General features: G+C 36.4%; 2 protein-coding genes across 8 annotated transcripts in view; both read right to left on the bottom strand.

Moving 5' to 3' along the window:
• Positions 1-2969, bottom strand: part of kcnq5b (potassium voltage-gated channel, KQT-like subfamily, member 5b) — a 147413-nt gene extending 144444 nt beyond the window's left edge. Inside the window, exon 1 of the mRNA XM_073842231.1 lies at positions 2265-2969. Coding sequence (XP_073698332.1) covers positions 2265-2617 — 353 coding nt within the window. The 5' untranslated portion in view covers positions 2618-2969. The remainder of the gene's footprint in view (positions 1-2264) is intronic.
• Positions 2970-9713: 6744 nt separating this feature from the next.
• Positions 9714-22136, bottom strand: part of rims1b (regulating synaptic membrane exocytosis 1b) — a 95585-nt gene continuing 83162 nt past the window's right edge. For all 7 annotated transcript variants that reach the window (XM_073842219.1, XM_073842223.1, XM_073842220.1 and 4 more), the window contains 5 exons: positions 17605-17755; positions 17083-17189; positions 13001-13102; positions 12688-12827; positions 9714-12470 (listed from right to left, as the gene is read on the bottom strand). In XM_073842219.1, coding sequence (XP_073698320.1) covers positions 12255-12470; positions 12688-12827; positions 13001-13102; positions 17083-17189; positions 17605-17755 — 716 coding nt within the window. In that variant the 3' untranslated portion in view covers positions 9714-12254. The remainder of the gene's footprint in view (positions 12471-12687; positions 12828-13000; positions 13103-17082; positions 17190-17604; positions 17756-22136) is intronic.

Here is a 22136-nt window from a genome sequence, read left to right as displayed (position 1 = left end):
ATATATACTGAATGTCTAACAATAATTAATAATACTTTGCATATTCATGATGACGTTCATAACCCATTTCAGCAAGACTCACCTCTCTCATAGACATAACACAACAACACTCTTCCTTCCTATTATGCTCATTATCTGAAGGACGCAGTGTTTGGGCTTGCAAAGAACACTTGGTGAGGAATGAATTGTATTGAGACTTGCCCGGATCCTTGTGGAACATACACCAACAAACCAGAGAAAACATAACCTGTCTCAACTTATAATAGGATCATCTGAGGTAGGGCTGGGCGATTAATCGAAAAATAATCGAAATCGACATTCAGAACCTATAATCGTTAAAATTTTTCCAGGAAGATTATTTCAATTACTTTCCCTTTAAAAAACACAAGCGCTCCGTTCCGTTATTCATGTCGATGGAGAGCTTAAACAGTATTTATACAGTAAAAAGTATTTACAGGATATACAAGGGTAATTTTATTTAGAGGAGATACTGCTTATTTTCTACTTTTAATATGAAAAACATTGAAAATTATTTATTTTGTTTCCAATAGTGCAAGTTATTTATTTTCACTAATTTAAGAAAAATGTGACTTTTCGTTTTAAGCAATGCTTGCTTTAATTTCAGTTGTTCAACACTGATGTTCAATTAATAATCATAGATAGTAGATAGTGTGTTTCCTTCAATTATTTTAAAATCAAGTAATGCACCCTTCATCCAAAAATCTCTCGCTTGTAATATGTGAGCATATTTACTGTACAAAACTTGTCAGTGAACTATGAGGGCAAAAAAATAAATATTATATAAATATAATTAAATATAATTTTATTAATAAATAAAATAATCGTTCATTAATCGTAATCGGGTTAAAATGTTCAATTAATCGAGATTTTGATTCTAAGCCAAATTGCCCAGCCCTAATCTGAGGACAAATAATGCAAGAGCGAAACTAAACCATAAAATCTAATTGACCATTTCATAGGAGAATTTATAAACAACTGCAAAAATAAACAAAGCATAAAAAAATGAAAACAAGAGCTCCTGCTTAAAGTGTTAGATAACATCTGCAGGTGTTGAAGCCTGTCCTTGTCTTTCAACAGGCTGTGCATGGACACAAGATTTGCACAAAACCTCAAGCCATCAAATGACATAGAAAATGACTTCATGGATGCGAAATTTGAATTCTTTAGAAGAAGACATGGGAGTTCACAGAGTTTGACTGACCATGACGTTAGCCTGGGTCACTTCTCATCATTTTTGCTAGAAATGAAGACGTAAAAGCAACTGAAATAAATACATTTATTATTTTCATAATGGAAAATCATTGATTATGTATCTAGTTTCACTCCCTTTATCAGGTTCAGCACCAGGTAATTTCAAACATGTTTTGGCATTTCAAGTCTTCTAAAGCAAAACCTGATAGATTTGAGTTAGGAATGGTCCAAAATTTAGGTTATGACCTGATTATCTTTCCAACTTTAGTAACTTATCTTAATTAGCCTGTTTAATGAATGAAGACTTGGAATATAACAAACAGGACTTCTTTCATGATACTAGAAGCTCCAATCCCAGTTCATTGTACATGAGTGGAAAAGAGCAACCAGGACAAACTGCAAACTTCCCTCTTTGTGCTATAGTAAAGAACATTGTGGGTTTGGAACAACAACTGTAAAAATGTTAGTTTCAAAGACCCATTTAGTATTCAAAATTGTTCCTATTTTTGTCTTTGTTTGCGCCTGCTGTGTGTGTTCATGGTACACAGTTAAACACAAATGAGAAGCTCCTCAAGACTTTCAGGGCTTCCCCTTCATCCTAAGAGCACATACTAATCAAGCTATCAGTCTTATTCTGAATCTGAATAAACTTTTATCATGTCCGTTTTTTTTAGGACAACAATTCCTGCTTTGATGGAAAATTTAACAACCAATCCCAAAAGAAGAATAAAACTCTCTTGTAGCTGTGATGTTTTGTAAAGTCTGTCATCTGAACACTATGTTATCTGTTATTAAGTGAACTAAAGGAGAATATTCACCCTAAAATAATATAATTTGCTATTTAATTAATTAATCTATGTGTTTGAAACAAACACATGCTTTTATATATTGCTGTAAGCACCAATATTCCACATCAGTGATGTTTCCATTCATACGTGGCAATAGTACGGTAAAAATCTTCAAAGCAACAGGTACAGGTTCTAAATGAAAAACTTTGAGAACGCTTTCAGTATCACATAAGCACACTGTGAAGGTATAAACGCGGCACTTACACAAAAGCGTGGTAGATAAAAGCCCAGGATCTTGGTCTCTCCAGCACGTTGTACAGGTAGTTCTGAATCCTCCGGTAGCGCGCGTTTCTCCGGCCGCTTTGCGCGCCATACACCAGTGGCTTCCCGAGCAGACTCAGCCGAGCGCCCTGCTTCCCCCGGTCTCTTTCCGTGACCGATGCACCTGTGCCGGCATGAGATGCGGACAACAGTCCGTCCCCCGGCCGTGAACAATTGTTCTTCATCCTATTACCACATTCCACATTATGCAATCCGTAACTTTCGGCGTGGTGCCCCGGAGAGGTGTTCATCCAGAGGCCGGAGCCGGCCTCATCTCCGCTGTGGTTGCGGGGCATGGCATCACCAACGCGGACCCAAACACGCGTGGCATGCGTATTGTTATACCTCTGGTAACGTTAGATGCGACGGGAGAGCCAAGAAACTACCAACGCGAAATGTCAAAAAGTCTCAATATACAATATACAATTTACCTCCGGTCGTGATGCGCGAACGCTACTTTCTTCGCTCCTGCTACGGACGCACTTCAGTAAATGGGAGGTGTATAAGTCACCGCTGGCGCTGACCCACGAGAAGAGCCAGTCAAAGTGACTTTATATGACTGCTGTTGAGTCTTGCGCTTACAGCTCGTGTTACTCCAGCGCGCGCTTTTGATGTCGCTCCACTCACACGCTTGGCGTCAGGCTACTGCGCACAGGAAATCAACTGTGCCATTCTGTGTGCTTATGCTGAAGCACATATAAAGCGTTTCCGTAATATTCATGTAAATGTTCCCAGGCAGCACCCACTATCCTCTCCGACACGAGTCTGTGGTGGTCTCACACTTTTGGTAATAATTCAATAAGATGTAGATACGAAGTTCTGCGTCGTTTCCCCGGCTGGTAAGCTGACTGTTGAGCTTTCACGCACGTGTTTACATAGTAAAATGTTTATTTGCATAACAACTCGTTCTTGAAATGGCAGTTCCTAAAGTTAAACTGATACAGTGTGGTTCCCCAGTGACAGATCACAGGGTTTCCTTTCAGGAATCGTCGTGTAAAAAAAGAGGCATTATAGAGCTGTAGTCAGGGCTTTAAACTCTCAGATGGTGTCAAATCAAATTGTCACACAGTGTTCTTACAAAGTTTTTATTCTACATATTATATAAGGACATTTCAAAATACACCTTTAGAACAGTCTTCGCTTGAGGAGGTAACCATAGCAACAGTGTATTATTTCACTTTCCGGATTCGCTACATTTGCAAAACAACAACAATAAAAGGCTAATAATAATAATAAAATAAAGCCCTAACAGTTTAAAAGATGAATTGCGCGAACCAATAGAACCCTAACAGTTACAACAGAAATTCTTAGAATAAGTAATTTGCATAGTTCGCACTCTGAATAAATCGAGATTCTATTAAAACGTGTGACCATGGACCACAAAAACAATCATAGTGTAAATGTTTGGGTGGGGGGAGGGGGGGGGGTTCCATTGATGGTTTGTTAGGATAGGACAATATTTGGCCGAGATACAACTGTTTGAACATCTGGAATCTGAGGGTGCAAAAAAATAAATAAAATAAAGTTGTCCAAATGAAGTTCTTAGCAATGCATCTTACTAATCAAAAATTACGTTTTGATATATTCACGGAAGGAAATTTACAAAATGTCCTTTCAGTTTGAAAGTGTCCTTTCAAATAAAGGCTCTACTAAAGATTTAACCTAACGCATTTTCGCTTTTATCCAGAGCTTCCGTATAACAACAGCCCATGTGACTAAACCCGACATAAAATCCACACTAACACTGTTTTCTGTGTGGGCATGCTCGCCCTCCCCTACAGTTAAACTCTGCTCTCCTGCTGTATCATAACGATCCATCTGTGAGGAGAGAAAATGTTGGACTATATGCTTATTCATCTTTCTTATCTTCAGGGAACTCCGACATCGTTAGTAATATACAAAAGAGCAATTTGAGTTTATTTGATTGTCAAATTAGGCGCGCTTAAGTTTAACTGTCACTCATAGAACAGACTGCAGCACAGGCGCTTCTTTCATCAGTTTTACTGGCTTCACTCACACTTACTGGAAGTTGAGATATTCCGTCATGAATCCCAAACAGCTGTAACTGATTGGAAACGGTGGCTTTGTGTTCTTTCCTTGGCCACGGTACTTTCGCTTTAGTGCTTTACCTACCTGAGATAGTGAGCATCCTTGTGTGCTGCAGCAGGAGCAACATCTTGGGCTTTACCACTAGCAGGATGGGGAAACCATATTCAGTTGTTCTGTTTTTCGCCAAAAGTGTTTGTTTGTTTGTTTTGTTTTATTTTTGTTTTATTATTCAAAAACATTTTACATTGTTCCAAGACTCAGCAATCTTAGCACCTTCTGTAATTGTCTAAATAGGTACGTTTCCCCAATCCCTTTTCTTTCATTTTTCTGAAAATTGATCATTTGCATGTGACTCATAATAGACTGCATTCCATTTGCTTCTCAACCTTTTATCCAATGACTCAGAATCCAGCATGTATGAAAACAGTATGCGATGGAGTTCCAATCGTCTACATTAGAGGCATAATTACCCTCAGACTCACATTCATTCTGGCTCATCAAGGGCTAAGAATTTAAATATACACTTCACCATCTGCGTGCTACAGGACTTGGTGTTAATGAGATTCACTCTCTTATGTGTTTTATAGGGTGGGAAACTTGAGAAAATGATCCAGTAAAGCCCACAATGGAAATCACTTCTGCTTGCCATGACCTCTGTTCCTGCAACCAGCACCATCACTTGCCATCAGTCATGAGTGGAGCACTGGGGTCACTGGCTGAACACAGGGACATGTATCAGGCTAATTGCTGTGACGCGAGCTGGCGAGGCAACAAGGAAGGACATGCAATTATGTTGCACTGCAATAGACGACAAGAGACAAAACAGGTTAAGTGAATTGCATAGTTGCAGAGTTTATTGATTATTTTTGATGGTAGATATATTAATAATTGTATTTCTGTAGTAGCCTATCCTGACGTGGATATACTGGTTCTTGATTTTAAAATGAATGACTAATTCTTGCTATTAATTCACTTTAAAATCTGCGGTCTAAAACGATGGCAACTCAAATTATTTCGTAATTGCATAAATCTTCTTTGACCGCAGGGTTAAGTCTGAGCATTGCAAATAAGGCGAGACCTGACAGGATGCTGAGTGCTGAGTTTATGATTCTCCAATGTGCAATTACATGAGCTGATTCTCTGAAGAAGATTCTAACAAACGTCTGCCCTCTGCTGGTGAGTGTAAGGAAACCCCACACGGCGCCATTCAGTCAGAATTGGTGTGGCAATAGCACAAACCGAGGTAACTCACAAAATATATGAATACACTACTGTACCAGTCAAAGGTTTTTGAGCAGTAGGATTTTTGATGTTTTTAAAGAATTCTCTTCTTCGCACCAAGAATGCATTTATTTGATTCAAAATACAGCAAAAACAGTGATATATATATTTTTATTATTTAAAATAACTTGCTTGCTTTTTTTGCTGTTCAAGAAACAGTTTTTTATTGTTATTATTATCATAAATATGTAAAACAGTTGAGTAAAATTTTATCAGTATTCTTTAATAAATAGATAGATGCAAACATCAGCATTTATCTGAAATAAAAAGCTTTTGTAACATTATACTATTTAAAAGCTTGGAGTCAGTATACACTACCGTTCAAAAGTTTGGGGTCAGTAAGACTTGTAATAGTCTTTAAAGAAGTCTCTTATGCTCATCAAGGCTGCATTTATTTGATTAAAAATACAGAAAAAAACAGTAATATTGCTAAATGTTTTTACAATATAAAATAATGTTTTTTTTTTACTTTAACATACTTTAAAATAGAATTTATTCCTGTGATGAAAAGCTGAATTTTTATGAGCTGTTACTCCAGTCTTAAGTGTCATATGATCCTTCAGAAATCATTCTAAAATACAGATTTATTATTAGAATGATCAATGTTGGATAATATCAACAGTTGTGCTGCCAAATATTTTTGGAACCTGTGATTTTTTTTTTTCAGGATTCTTTCATGAATAACAAGTTTAAAAAGTACAGTGTTTATTCAAAATATAATTTTTTATAACAATGTAAATTATTTATTTTAATTTTAATTATTAACTTAATACATCCTTGGTGAATAAAAGTATTAATTTCTTTAAAAAAAAAAGAAACAATAAAAATGTACTGACCCCAAACTTTTGAACGGTAGTGTATATTTTTTATTTTAATTTCATTTTTTATTTTAAATTGATCAAAAGTGATAATAAAGACATTTATGTTAGAAAACATTTCGATTTTTAGATAAATGCCGTTCTTCTGAACTTTCTAGTCATCAAAGAAGCTAAAAAAATATATATAAAATTCTACACAGCTGTTTTCGACATAATGTTTTTTGAGTAACAATCAGAATATTACAATTATTTCTCAAGGATTATGTGACTGATGTAAAACATTCAGCTTTGAAATCACTGGAATACATTACATTTTAAAAAAATTTCAAATAAAAAAAAAACTGATATTTTAAATAGTAAAAATATTAAAAAAAATGTTTGTTGTACTTTGGATCAAATAAATGAGACTTCTTTAACAAACATTAAAAATTACTTACTGTTTAGAAACTTTTGACTGGTAATATATATTTGAGTAACTACAAAGTTTTGAGTCAAAAGTGGTATTACAATGTTTTCTCAAGCAGTGGTTTTGTACTGTGTGTTGTTTTCAAGTACACAGTTCAAACCACATTAGTTGTCCCATTTGTTTAAATGTTATACATTTTAATAATTTATTACAATAATTGCTGGCCAGTTAATTGCTGATTAACTGTAGTTTGAATGTTATATTTTACATTCTGTTCTTTAAATGTGGAACAGCAAAAGCACACCGTATGGGAGAAATGATCCCATATCAGCGCTATTTAAAGTAACTTTTACATTTTTAAATAGTTTCACCTTTTACTGCACATTGTAATTATTCTAATTATTAACTATAGTAACTAGAAAATATCCTTACATTCCGCGTTGCAAAATAAGGTGGTTAATATAAGATTAAACATCACATATATATTAGATTTGTTTATGTTTTTTAAAGAAGTCTCTTCTGCTCACCAAGCCTGTATTTATTTAATCCAAAGTTCAGCAAAAACAGTAAAATTCTGAAATATTTATACTATTTAAAATAGTTGTTGTCTATTTGAATATATTTTAAAATGTAATTTATACCTGTGATTTCAAATCTGTTTTTTTTTTTTTTATCATCACTACTCACAGTCACACAATCCTTTAGAAATCATACAATGTTCTGATTTGCTGTTCAAAGACATTTATTATTATGGTAACACTTTAGAATAGGTAACACTTATTCACTATTAACGACGACTTATTAGCATGCATATTACTAGAATATTGGCCATTTATTAGTACTAATTAAGCACATATTAATGCCTTATTCTACATCCCTAATCCTACCCAATACCTAAACCTAACAACTACCTTACTAACTATTAATAAGCAGCAAATTAGGAATTTATTGAGGGAAAAGTCGTAGATAATAGTGAATTATTACTCACTCACCCCCCACTCAAAGAATCCTAAAAACATTTACTCAACTAATAATGAAAAATGTTTTTTGAACACCAAATCAGCATATTATAATGATTTCTGAATGAGCATGTGACACTAAAGACTGGAGTAATGATGCTGCAAATTTAGCTTTGATCACAGGAATAAATTCCATTTTAAAATATATTCAAATAGAAAGCAGTTATTTTAAATAGTACAAATATTTCACAATATCACTGCTTTTGCCTTATTATGCATCAAATAAATGCACGCTTAGTGAGCAGAAGGGAATTCTTTAAAAAACAAACAATCTTACTGTTCAAAAACTTTTGACTGGAAGTGTATTTATTTTTTCCACTCACAAAGCCTACACTTACGCACATAGTATTATCATGAGAAATTATTCAAATTGAAAGTTTTTGCTATTGTACTTTTGAACCATGAAGATAAACATGATTGGTGGAAAATGGAAGGAAACCTCCTGTGGTCCTCAGAAAGGTCATTGATGGGGTCATATACAAGACAGATTGCATACAGATGTTATAGAGGAAATCAGCCAGAGCTAACACTAAATTCTCAAATCTGGGGTAATATATCCACCTTTTTCTTCCATGTGGAAGTAAGCTCATGATTTTCCAGTTTATTAGCCACTATAAGGAAATTTGCAATATCAAAACTAGCTGTTTTGTACTACTAAAAATAGCTGGACGTGGATAAGACTGGAAGTCATTTACATAAAATGTACAAATGGTCACTCCCGCTATTACGTTAAAGGTGCCATGGAATGGAAAACTGAATTTACCTTGGCATAGTTAAATAATAACAGTTCAGTACATGGACATGACATACCATGAGTCTCAAACACCATTGTTTCCTCCTTCTTATATAAATCTAGTATTTGCAAAAGACCACCGAAAAATAGGTCAATTCCAACATAACACCAACTGTTACGAAACTTTCCCGAGATCGTTAATAGTTACGCCTCCAATATTTGCATCGCCCAATCATCACTAACCTCAGTACATCAGTTAAACAACGCGAGTCACTCAAGGGACACGGTTAGCTTAATGCTAGCGCTAGCCTGTTACATTGCTATACATAGGATTTCACTTACCACATAAACAGAAATAACTGCGTTGATGATGGCGAATGATTTACAGATCTGGAGAACCACTGACGAGCTGCTCAACTTGTGTGGTAAGAATCACTCCCTCTGCGTTGTAACTTTACACAGAGCACATGCATCACAGTAATTAAACTAAAATATAAGCGATTCAAAACGGCAGATTCAACGAGAGGGTGCTTGCTGCAGAGCCATATGGGAGGAGCTGGAGCTCCAGCTCCCCCTTGCTGGAGGTAATGGGTGGAGATAGACACCTAACCACACCCTAACCCTACCCCTTACCCTATCCCTAACCTTAACTCCACCCATTTGTTCACTCAGAGGTGGAGCTGGACATCAAGAGAGGTGGAGCTGGAGGCCATTTGGCTCTGCAGTGAGCAGTACTTAGGATTCAACAAACCGCATATTAAAAGCGGCTAGAGCTCCTAATTAAATATATATTTTTATCCATGTGCGAGCTATTGAGCTCTGTGAAACAGCCAATCAGAGCAGAGCTCATTAATATTCATGAAGCTTCCAAATAACAGAGCATTTCATTCTAGGGGCAAATTCTAGGGTTGTAAATGGACCTGTAAAACCATTTCTGAGGATTTTTTGCCCTTTCCTATGCCAAATACCTTCTATGTAGATATCAGAGAACAATTTAAAATATTCTCTCAATGCATTCTATGGCACCTTTAAGAAAAAGGTGGATAGTCTTTCATGAAAAAGAAAAGAACACACCTCAGGTTGAAATTTCTTTCACACACTTTTTTTTTATTTGGAAATAATAAAAATGAACTTTTTTTTTTTCATTTTTTTAAATATAAAACATACACATCGTATGAGCCACACCTGTATACAAACAGAAATGTTGCAGTGAATACTTTTTCTTTTTCATCATCTCAGTGGAACACATACTAGAAGTTGTAAACAGTCAGCATTGTTTTTCTCCTCTACCCAAGAATACTGATCAAGTAAAAGAAACACCTGTCTCTCATGAAGAAAAACAATCAAACTTTTCGGATAGCAGAGGTGAAGAATTTGGCTCGAAAGCACAGAGAAAATGACGATCTGGCTACAGCTTCAGAGCGGAGTGGTTCGGCCCTCTAAAAGTGACAGTGAGAGCTCTAGATTTGGACCCATATGATAAGAAAGGTGTCCGCTCAGCGGTCCCTCGTATCGGGATGGTTGTTCTCAAAAGTAAGCCTTGGCCCCTTTGCAAATATGGCTTAACCACATGGTCATCTCATATTTACAACACATGCGCTAATAAGTCTCTGTGCATCTACATTTTTATTTAACATGGATACTGTTATGTATGTATGATATATTTTAGACAATTCCTTTTTTGATATTGTATACTCGTCTTGAATAACTTGATGGGATGTATACACATTTTCTAGGTTAATTTCTGTGGTTTTGAGGTAAATTATGATACAGTAAAATCTGTAAAACATGAGGGAGGTTAGTTTTTGTTCAGTGTTACAGTACAGCACATTTTCCCCTAAGGGATAGAAAAGACTAAAAAGCAATAATCCAAAAGTTGAGAAGAAAAAAAAATGGAAAGAAAAAAAATGTTGCAACATTCAGCACCGAATGGAGGACATGAACTAGTTTTTTAGCTGATCTGAAAAGTCTGAGTGAAAGCAAATGGCTTCTTTTTCTTGGTTTATCTCTTATATTCAAGTACAAGCAAACTGTACAGGTACATGCAACATACAAGCTGGCCTACAGTATGTTGAACTAACACATATCTATTTCTGTTACTTTTTAACATTTGTGTAGTCTGTTTTACAAAAATGTGCATGCAGCTGGGAACTGATCCGAGTCATGCTGCTCCGCCACACTGGAGGGAGGGGCCAGTGGCCTGATAAATGATTGGTGTTTATGCTCGTGATGGCAAAATCAGATTGGTCACTTCAACATTTACAGAGATACACAAGAGGATTTTGCATTTGCATGACTCTTTTCTCTGTTTTCTGTCAAGTACACAAAGTGGAAGTGAAATTAACAAGCTAGTTGGCTTGATTTTATTCTTTTTTAATATTTTTAATCTATTTTTTAATCAGACTTTTTAAATTTAAAAATCAAGCTTTGTGCTTGCACTTTGAATTCAAAATAAAGTCATATGTGCAAGGGCTTGGGTCACTTGTGTGACCTCAGAGTGGTACAATATAAGTTGAAAGTGGCTTTTGCTAAACCACATATATATCAAAAAGAGGAATGTACCTCTACACAAACACTTACCATCAAACAGAGTTAAAAAGTAAGTTATATGTCTGAAAAACTCTATGTATGAAGATTTACTAAGATGAAAACATAATTGTATAGATTTCCTAAATTGGAAAATGTACACAAATATGTTTATCTTAGTACATAGTGTTTTTCACAAAAAAAAAACACTAAATATACTTTTTAATACCATTTAATGATAAGTGTAAACATCTAAAAATCGAATTCACTGAATAAGATGATGTATTGCAACGTACTGTAGGATAATGCAATAGTTTCAGTTAATAAAAGTAACTAAAAATGTGCAAAGAAATGTGTGTATTATCAGATACGTTGTCTTCGATTTCATTTTTAGCATTTCCTGTCATTTTCACAGTACACTGGACAACACAACCTCTTGTTTTCCATAAAACGTGCTAGAGATGTTAAAAAAAGCTAAATAAAAAAACAAAACTTCTAGACGAGAGCGGCCTCCGTTAGCTGTCACAAACATTGAAAACAGAGGAACTTTTTGGAGGAAATGGACCATGGCTTTGGGTCCTCCAGGTTTAGGCACCAAGAAAGGCCCTGCCCTTCCAGACAACCTCCCCAGGGGACGCCCTACGTCTTTCAAGTTCCTGACCTTCACTTTCAGTACAAACAGGGTTTAAACAGGGCCTCGATTAAGACCCCACAATCCCTTGGTCAGAGGTCACCTTTGTTTTTTGGGTTGATACATTCTGATGCTCTGTTAAAAACTAGCTAACGTACATTTCAGTGAAGACTTGACTGAATATCACCCTGCTTTCTACGTCGCCCTAAAGCGGTGCTTCCCACGTGCTAGTGTAGTTAGACAGCCCTAAGTCTCACGCGACAAACAGTGAGAGAAACAAATGATTTCGTTTAGGACAAACAAAGTTGGCAGAACACGGGCTACCCACAAAGAGGAAAACAAAAACAAAGTCACAGGAGTGATTGTCAGATTTGAACAAAGCTTTGTGTTATTTCATCGCATTTTCTGCCTGGCTCTTATTGTTGTCCCGTCGTCTCTCTGTAAAGACTGTGCTTTAGATTATTAGTCCACTACGATCGAACCCCCGCAGGTGCCGAACCGTCCAGGGATGACTGAGAAGCACGTCGAGTTAGAGAGGCAAGAGTTGGATCGACTAGGGAAGAAGGCGGGAAAAGTTTGTACCAGCCAATCACATTGCTGGAGAGGTCCAGCTCCTCTAGTAGGATTTGTGCAACTCCCATGAAGGATTTGTGGTCCATTCGCCCATAATCTCCCCAGACAATTACCTAATAGGATGAAAATCAACAGATTCATCAGTGGATGGCCCTCTTAGGTCACATAATCAAAGTTAATAATATCTAATCTCACGAATGTGATCCGTTTAAACTAGACACGCAGCCCTCCAATGACATTTTCTCACAGAAATCACGTTCAACTGCTTGATTGAGCCTCTAGAGCTGCAAAATTAAGCGACATGTTGAAAAAAGGCAAAAAATGACTCACTTGTAACACTTTACCCTGTGGACTTTCTTCAAACTGCAGCGTTTGCTGGTACAGCGGGTCGAGTGTCTTGCGTGCAATTTTTGTCTTCTTCTTAGCTACATACGCCCCATTGTGTAGAAGATAGACTTTGACATATGGAGCTATGTAAGGAATGAATCAAATTAGGCAGATATTAACAGTGTATACTGAATGCTTTGATAAATCGGAATGATTTTTGTATCAGCTTGATGAGTTATATGGTGGCTGACTAATGTGATACATATGGAGTTTGAATCACCAGCAGCGAGTTCAGAATAGAGCAGAACTGACTCACCGGGGAGTGATTTGGACCCTGGTTTTTGGATGAGACCCCGTGCTCTTATCACCTCCACCTCCAGCTGGCCTTTCTTATTCACCATGCCAATCTGAATGTCACCTACACATCACAGAATATGCAAATAAAACGACTCATTTAAGTGGTACATTTGCTTGAATTATTGACATACTGTGGATTTCTATAAGCAGTTTTTTTTTTTGTATTTTGTATTGAAATATGTACAGTTTTTACAATTTACAATTTAATGTATTTAGTACAATTACAAGTGCAATAATAAATGTAGCAACTACCAGGGTTCAAGCGCTTTAAGGCATTTAAGCACATATGAAAAAAGACATTACATATTATTTATCAAGCCTGTAATGACCTAAACGAAAAATAAATAAAAGCATTTTTAGAAAATCCAGTTCATTTACTATAGAATCACCTGTCACATGTGCTCGCAAGGTTTCATGAAGTTTTGAGTTTTTTCTTTGACTTTATAGGCTTTTGGGTATATTCGGACAGGCCCCTTTTCTAAACAAACCAGTTTTAGCTTCCCAAAGGGTAAATTAAAAAAAAAAAAAATTGACAGTTATTGACCTATAGAAGCCAGCAAATTGTACTGCATTTTTTTTTTTTTTTCAGATTGAGTGAAAAACCTAGGACTAGTTCGCGAAAGTAGGTTTTTAACAGTTTGATTGACAGCAGTGGTTCCAGAGGCAAAGTCATTCAGAGCAAGGAGGGTCTATTGTATAAATATCATGCGTATGTGTAAAAAAAAACGTGCAATATACAATCATTTATGCCCTTGAAAAATGCAATATCGCACCACCAGGCGCCGATTTCTTTCAAATTTCTCACAGACCTTTAGGGCCGTGAGTGAAACAGGCCCACCAAGTTTCGGCCTCCGTTAACTTTGTCTAATAGGTGCTCTAATTTCATTGGCCTTGGAGATGCAAATGTCCTTTTAGATGCTTGTGGCACTTTGGAGCAAGATAGTGCCCACTGATTTTCACATCAATAGGACAAACAGTTGCTGAACTTTTTTTCCACGTGAACTCAGATTTAGCTTTTACACGCGCATCATGAGTTTGGTGAAGATATCTCATCAGTGGCGGCTCCTGACAAATATCTCTGGGGGGGCAACTGTTCCGATGATGGTAAAGATAACCGCTTTAATGGGTAAAATTATGATAAAATTCAGATAGCCAACTTTACAGCATTACATTACATTGTTTGATTTGGTTTCCCTGTTCCTAGATGGCAACATCAGGCATGAATTGTACAAACTGTACAGTATTTTGAATAGCTATATTAAATTTATCGCAATGGTCTCAAATACACTGAAACACTTCCACCATGGCAAATCAAGAGACATTGTCATCAACTAGTTTGCCCTCTAAGAGTAAAAAAAAAAAAAAGCAAAAAAAAAAAAGCAATACTGCTTTACAATTAAAGACTTTTTATTTCTCATATTAAAACTGTAATTAATCAAATCTTTTCAGAACATATTCAGTATAAATTTGGCTGCCAATATGCAATCAATACAATATATTTAAAATTCAACATTTGAAGAATACAACATATAACATACAAGGCCGTAAACAGGGTTTGAAAGTTAGTGAGATCCGAAGTAAGGTGTTAAGAATTAATAATATAATATAACACCCACAAATGCACTACATATAGCCTAAACTTCAAAATAGACAGACATGTAGATGATTGTGAAAGATTTTTTATTCAGTATAATGTTTTACATGGAAAGTTCGGTTTTTTTTTTTTTTTAGCTGAGGGAATTTTTATTTTATAACAAGTTATAAAAATAACGTTAGAATAATGACACTGGCATAAAACTAACGTTCAACTTTCCACTTTATAAACGTCCCAAAGTGTCACAGTAAATTGGACAAACGAGTCAAAAAAAACACGTATAATAGGTGGATCTGGCAACAAATGGAGGCTGCTGCACCCGCGCTCTCACTCAACGCGTTCTCAAGCCCCGTTCACTGCGCTAGCTTCTCGCAGCAACATGAATTGCAAACACTTATGTGATATGAGGTGGTTTAAACGGCTAAATAATCATTCAAAGAGCTTGACATTTTATTTTTGAATATAAAAAATGACCGAGGTCCGGACCTCGGTGACCTCATAGCTGGCTACGACCGTGATAACACCATTTAATAACACACATCACTTGTAGCCTATTGAAATTTTGCTCGCCTCTCTTTTAAGCAGGCAAAGTGATTAATTACCCTCTCATTAAAATCAGGCATGTTCCTGACAAGTTCCCTCTCCATTGAAAGCATGGCCAATGCATTCAGACGTCTCGCTACGCGTGCGTGCTGTACATCTTCGAGCACGCATCAGTGCGTATTACGAAATCACGTTGGGGCGAGCCCTCCCGGTGACCATTGAAATGCACTGTAGGGTTCAAAATTTGAAAAAAAAAAAAATCTCACAATATAACTCTATGAGACCGGCTGGGGCGATTTTCAATCTGACTGAGATCGCCCCAAGGGGGCGGGGTTTTAGGTTGGAAAGTGACATTCAGGCTGTTGATTGTACAGTAATATGCAGACTAGGACCAGCAAAATAAGACTCTTTTTCACCTCTCTTTTTTCGTGTGGCTCAAGGAGGGCGATGCACTATCGCCCACCATGGGCCAGCCGCCCCATCTCATTCCTTTTTTTAAAGCTATAGCCATTTTAGTAAAGGCAGCCCTGCGCCTTTCAAATGTTTTTGCATCCCTTTTCATCGGAGAGTCAACCTTTTTTTGGATAATTACTGATATTCACTTTCCAGAGAATCTTCCTGCACTCATTCCGATCGGGCGAAAACCTAGGACTAGTTTGCAAAAGTTTTTTTTTTTTTAAATTTACAAATACCCCAAAATTTCAATGACAAAAGACACTTAAATGTACTTTTACATGTTGTTTGCATATAAATGTTTTCTTAGCAATGTGTGGACAAAACCACCCTACAATGATAAAAATCCATTCACTCATTTTTTTTCTTCCCCCAAAAACCTAAACAGTCTGAATTATTAAGCCGTTTTGATTTTCTGAGCAGTATGACATCATACTGCTCAGGCCCCGCCCACAACCGCTGACAGACTGTCCTGTATTAGCGTATTTCCACCTTTTTTACGCTGTCTGCACTCGTGCAGCTGTAGCAACAACGCCTCATAAGCAATGCAGGTGTTTTGTAGTTTGTAGTAAAAGTGAACATAAGAGTCTTCATTTTCTCCTAACATCAGAACAACTCAGGATGCTGTGGATTACTTTTGTTTTTAACGGTAACATGCCACACAGAATACACAAAAAACAGAACAGAGCGATGGAGTGAGCAGTAGCTAATTATCATTTAAAGAGGCAATGCACCAAAATCGGTCGCTTTAGAAACGTTTTAGAAACAACCCAGTTATAGCTTCCCAAAAGGTAAATTAAAATTTCTTTTTGGACAATTATTGACCTATAGAGGAGAGAGAATTGTACTACAGTGCTTTTTCCCAGATTGAGCAAAAAACCTAGGACTAGTTCGCGAAAGTAGGTTTTTCACGTCTTCTCAATCATTTAACTAACAGTTTGATTGACAGCAGTGGTTCTAAAGGCAAAGTTGCTCAGAACAAGGAGGGCCTATCGTATAAATATCGTGCATATGTGTGAAAAACTATGCAATATACTATCGTTTATGCCCTTTAAAAATTTGGTATCACCCCCAAGGGGCTCAAATTCATTGGCCTGTGGCGGCCATGTTTTTGGAGAGACGCAAATGTTCTTATAGATGCTTGTGGCACTTTGGACCAAGATCGTGCCCACCAATTTTCGCATCAATAGGACAAACGGTTGCATACTTATGGCAGTTTTTTTAAGTTAAAAAATTAGTTGTTTCAAATTACAATTAAGGAATTAGCATTTGTAATAAATGTAGGCTTGGTGAGCAGAAGAGACTTAAAAAAAAACATTAAAAATCTTACTGTTCAAAAACCTTTGAGAGGTAGTGTAAATGAATTAAAATTTGTAAACAACTTGAAGAAAACGGGATAATGATAATATGCTACAGGAAAAAAAAAACTTCACAAAGAAAACAAATCTTACCAATCGCAGGTGTGGCAAGGGTTTGTCGACCAACTAGTTGAGCAGGGCCCAGTCCATCCAGGAAATCACTGAACTGAGTCTCGACTCGAACCGCTGGGAAGATTGGACTGACCAAAACAAATATTGAGATGAAATACTGCAGGAGTTGTTTTTTCTGATTTACAACAGATTTATAAAAAAAAAAAATAGTAATTGGATCTGAAAGTTTTCAGTGTTTTCAAAGAAATTCAGTGTTTAATCAGTGTTGTTTTAATGATCATTATACCCAAAGTATTACAGGTTTGTATGCAGACATGCTGTTCCCACAGACTGAACAGTTTTTTTTTTTTTTTTTTTTTGAGGCATAATGGCATGCCTGATTGATGGTTGTCAGGGTAACAGGAAAGGCACTTAAGAAGGCTACTATTTATAATCCTGGTTTAAGATGGGGAATTTCAACACATCTTTTTCTCATAAGGAAAGTCCTGCATATATTTAAATCCATGCAAAATTTGATTCCTAATAAAGCACAAGGAAACTTACCTGCCCTCTGAGTTGTAGCTGTTCATGCTTCCGTTGTTAGATTCACGGCTGGGTTGGCGACTCATATTCCTTTGCAATTCCACTGCCATTCCCGTCTCCTGACTGCGTTGGATCGTCCCTTGACTGCCCTTTGACTTTTTATTGGATGCCTCTGAAGATGGACAGATATCACATACAATCAGAAATGAGACTTTTAAAAGAAATTTGTATCATTCAGTTAAAGAAGAGGAATCTATATCCCCTACTAAGTTTTAAAGAGCTGGATCAGTGTCCTCTCAAAACAACACTGGTCAAGCTGCACACTATCTCTTTACTATACAACATCCTTTTTGATGTTAAAAGCAGACAGCGAAATAATTTGACCGTGGTTGTAGCTCCCAATAGGATGGACACTAACCGTACTGCGTTAACCATCCCCCTTTATCTCTCTTAAAAACAAGGGCATGCCTCCTCATCCTCAATCCCTTTTTGTCTGCTTACATAAAACAGAGAGAACAAAATGTAGTTCCCCCGGAGGTCTTAGACTCCTCTAATGTGCTTTTAAGACTTTTTCAAAAGGAACAAGCTCTGTGGCAGTGACATGAGTCGCCTGATGAAAAATCTTATTATACCAAACAATGAGGAGTCAGTCCTGACATCCGAAAGTGCTAAAATGGCCACAGGTGTCTCTTTGAAAAGACAAACCATAGCTAAAGCATAAACTTAAACTTGTAGCAGGATACTAATCAAGACAAATGCTGAATTCAGAACCACATACTATCTTAATACTTCATTACCGTATAGTTTTATGGCAAAAATGGTAAGAGTAGTGCTAGTATGTGGTTCCGAATTCAGCATACGTGAAAGAGGAAAGGTAGACTTGAAATGCAGTGCCATAAACATTGAGTGCCCTCTTGTGTTGTCTAGTGAAAACACTAAAAATAGAAATCTTGAAAGCATTTAAATGAACTGGTTTTCAAGGCTCATTGGACAAAATGTGCCTGTTCTGTCATTTCTGCAAAATTATGTTGCTTCTTGCACATTTCACAACACTTTTAGAGTGAAATGTGCAATAAAGAGTGGCGATAAAAGCTCAATTAAAACAGATTAATGTGAATGTGACAAAATTTTATTATGTTGGTTATTGTATGTTGTCCAATCACTGGCACTAAAAGAGTCATTAAATTACAAACCCGCAAGACCTTTGTTTATCTTCGAAACACAAATTAAGATATTTTCGATGAAAAATAGACATCAACACAACTACCTAGTCTTTGAGCTCTTTTATTTTGATGTGTTTCACTCACAGGACTAATACCGAATTGCTACCAAGAAAGTTCAGGAAAGTTGATTTCTGAAAAGTTTACAAATAATGCACAATGGTAAAAGTGTTCTGAGGTCATAATATAGCACTGTGCAAGGAACCATGTGAAAATAAATCATAATTAATCAATATGTATCAATATATTAATCAATATTGTATGTATAGGTAAGGTTTTTAACAGTGTAATTACTGTGTAATTACAGTGTAATTTATTAAGGAAATAAAACCAAATATAGCTGCAAGCAGCAATTATGGGGCCAAGCATTTAAAGGGAAAATGAGGAGCTAATGATGGCAGGAACAGCAGACCAACTGTAACAATAAGTAAAAGGATGCCATTTTAAGATGATTTTAGCCAAAATTACAGAAAAAACATGTAGAACGCCTACTGATATGATTTAATGACTTATCACATTTAACCAACAGGTGGCGCTGTTATCAAATCAATGTGGTGTGTTTAGTGTGAGGTGACAAACGCACACTCAAAGTTTGGTGTCATTATGTCAAAGCTTTGCAGAGATAAAGCCTCCAAATCATTTTGGCATCAAGCCTACTATTTGTAGAGGCGCTGTACGAAAACGGTTTCATCTATCAACTTGAAATCCATAATTTTTTGTCAGCACAGTCTGAAGATGATCTGACTCGATTTTGGTGAAAATCGGATGAACGGGCTAGGACTAGTTTGAAAAAGTAGGTTTTCAACATAAATCAAAATGGCGGACAGGAAGTTTAACCAACTGTGCTAAAATTGGTATCTATGTTGTCAGCATGACCCAAGGAATATTTTGAGACTAATTTCATTACAATAGGCTAATGCTATCTACAGTTATTAGCATTTTTAGACATTTTATAATTGATAGTTAATGAATGGTTTATTACTCTTGACCAATAGGTGGCGCTGTTGCTAAATTGATGTGGTGTAATCAGTGTGAGGTGACAATGCCACATACCAAATTTGGTGCAAATATCTCAAAGCTTTGCAGAGATACAGCTTCAGATGCACTTTGGCATCTTTCCAGCAAATTCGTTGATGCGTTAAAAGGAAACGGTTTCGAATATCGACACGAAATCCAAAACTTTTTGCCAGCATGGTCTGAAGATGATCCGACTCAAATTTGGTGCAAATCAGATGAACGGTCTAGGAGGAGTTCGAAAAAGTAGGTTTTCAACATGAATCAAAATGGCGGACAGGAAGTTCAGCCAAAATTGGCAAAATTGGTATCGGTGATGTCAGCATGACCCAAGGAATCTATCAAAATCAGGTTTTTTTCAATAGGCTAATGTACGCAAAAGTTATTAGCATTTTTCGAAATTTCGTTATAACTTTTGACCACAAGGTGGACCTGGCCCCAAAATGTTTATGTACATTCAGGGCATGGTGCCGAACATTTTTGAAATTAATGTCGAAACGATACGCTAATCCGTTCTCAAGATACAGCATTTTAAAGCTAAATTCAAAATGGCCGACACCCAAAATGGCTGACATGGGAAAATTGGATATGGCTCGACACACCGAATCTAAAGAGTTTTGTGATTTTTGGACAAATCATTCAGACGTTATAAAGAAAAACAGCCATTTTTCGTATCTTCTGACCACTAGGGGGCACTACACCGAAACACTGCAGGTATTCTCAGGTCATGCTTGTTATAACACACACCAAGTTTGGTGTAAATATGCCAAACTGTTACGGAGATATAGCCTCACATTGATTTTTGCTAGCTTTTCGGAGAATTCTTTTGCGTGTTATTCGTGAACGGCTGGATGAATCGACTTGAATTCCAAAAATTTTTGCCAGCATGGTCTGAAGATGATCTGCATCAATTTTTGTGACAATCGGTGCAACGGCCTAGGACGAGTTCGAAAAAGTAGGTTTTACGAACAACTGAGAATAGCGAAAAAACTAAACCTTACGATTTGAATTTTAGTGTCCATTTGACTCGGCATAAGCCAAGGAATCAGAGGAAACATTTTTGTTGTGTGGCTTACGGTTCAAACGTTATTAGCATAAATCTTTTGAAAGTTTGGACAAGTGGTGGCGCTAGAGAGTTTGAGTTAGAGACTCCAAACTTACTATGGTTAATGTTGGGACTGTCCTCTATCAGTGTGCAAAATTATACAACTTTCCCGCAAGCGGTTCTATGGGCTGCCATAGACTTGCGGCGGAAGAGGAAGAAGAAGAAGAAGAAACGGAATAATAATAATAACGCCAACGGATACTGGTTTGCATAAAAAAGAACAGAAACAACACTCACAATGCATTTAGTTTCTGAAATGGAAATATTAAACAAATCTGTGTGAATGAAAATGTTTCGCGAAAAAAAAAATTAAAGCATGAGGGTTTTTTTTTTTTATTTAGAACAAAAGTTTTCATACACCTTGCAGAATCTGCAAAATGTTAATTATTTTACCAAAATAAGAGGGATCATACAAAATGCATGTTATTTTTTTTAATTAGTACTGACCTGAATAAGATATTTCTCCTAAAAGTTAGTCCACAAGAGAAAATAATAGTTGAATTTATAAAAATGACCCCATTCAAAAGTTTGCATACGCTTTATTCTTAATACTGTGTTGTTACCTGAATGATCCACAGCTGTTTTTTTGGGTTATAGTTGTTCATGAGTCACTTGTCCTGAACAGTTAAACTGCCTGCTGTTCTTCAGAAAAATCATTTAGGTCCCACTAATTCTTTGGTTTTTAAGAATTTAGTGTATTTGGATTCTTTTAAACAGTGACTGTATGATTTTGAGATCCATCTTTTCAAACTGAGGACAACTCATGCGCAACTATTGCAAAAGGTTCAAACACTCACTGACGCTCCAGAAGGAAAAACGATGCAAAAGAGACAGGGTTAAGTTTACCCTGGTCTTCAAATTCAAATTGTTTACACCCCCCTGCTCTTAATGCATTGTGTTTCCTTCTGAAGCATCAGTAAGCATTAAAACCTTTTGTTATAGTTGCATATGAGTCCCTCAATTGTCCTCAGTGTGAAAAGATGGATTTTCAAAAGCATACATCATACAAAGTCATTGTTGAAAAGGGTTCAAATACACAAAAATGCTGAAAAAACAAAGAATTTGTGGGACATGAAGGATTTTTCAGAAGAACATGAACAAATCTGTGGATCATTCAGGTAACAACACAGTATTAAGAATCGGGTGTATGTAAACTTTTGAAAAGGGTCATTTTTAATAAATTCAGCTATTATTTTCTCTTGTGGACTATATGT

The sequence above is a fragment of the Garra rufa genome, chromosome 6 (genome assembly GCF_049309525.1).
Source record: "Garra rufa chromosome 6, GarRuf1.0, whole genome shotgun sequence".
Taxonomy (NCBI): domain Eukaryota; kingdom Metazoa; phylum Chordata; class Actinopteri; order Cypriniformes; family Cyprinidae; genus Garra; species Garra rufa.
This window is presented reverse-complemented; position numbering and strand designations above follow the sequence as displayed.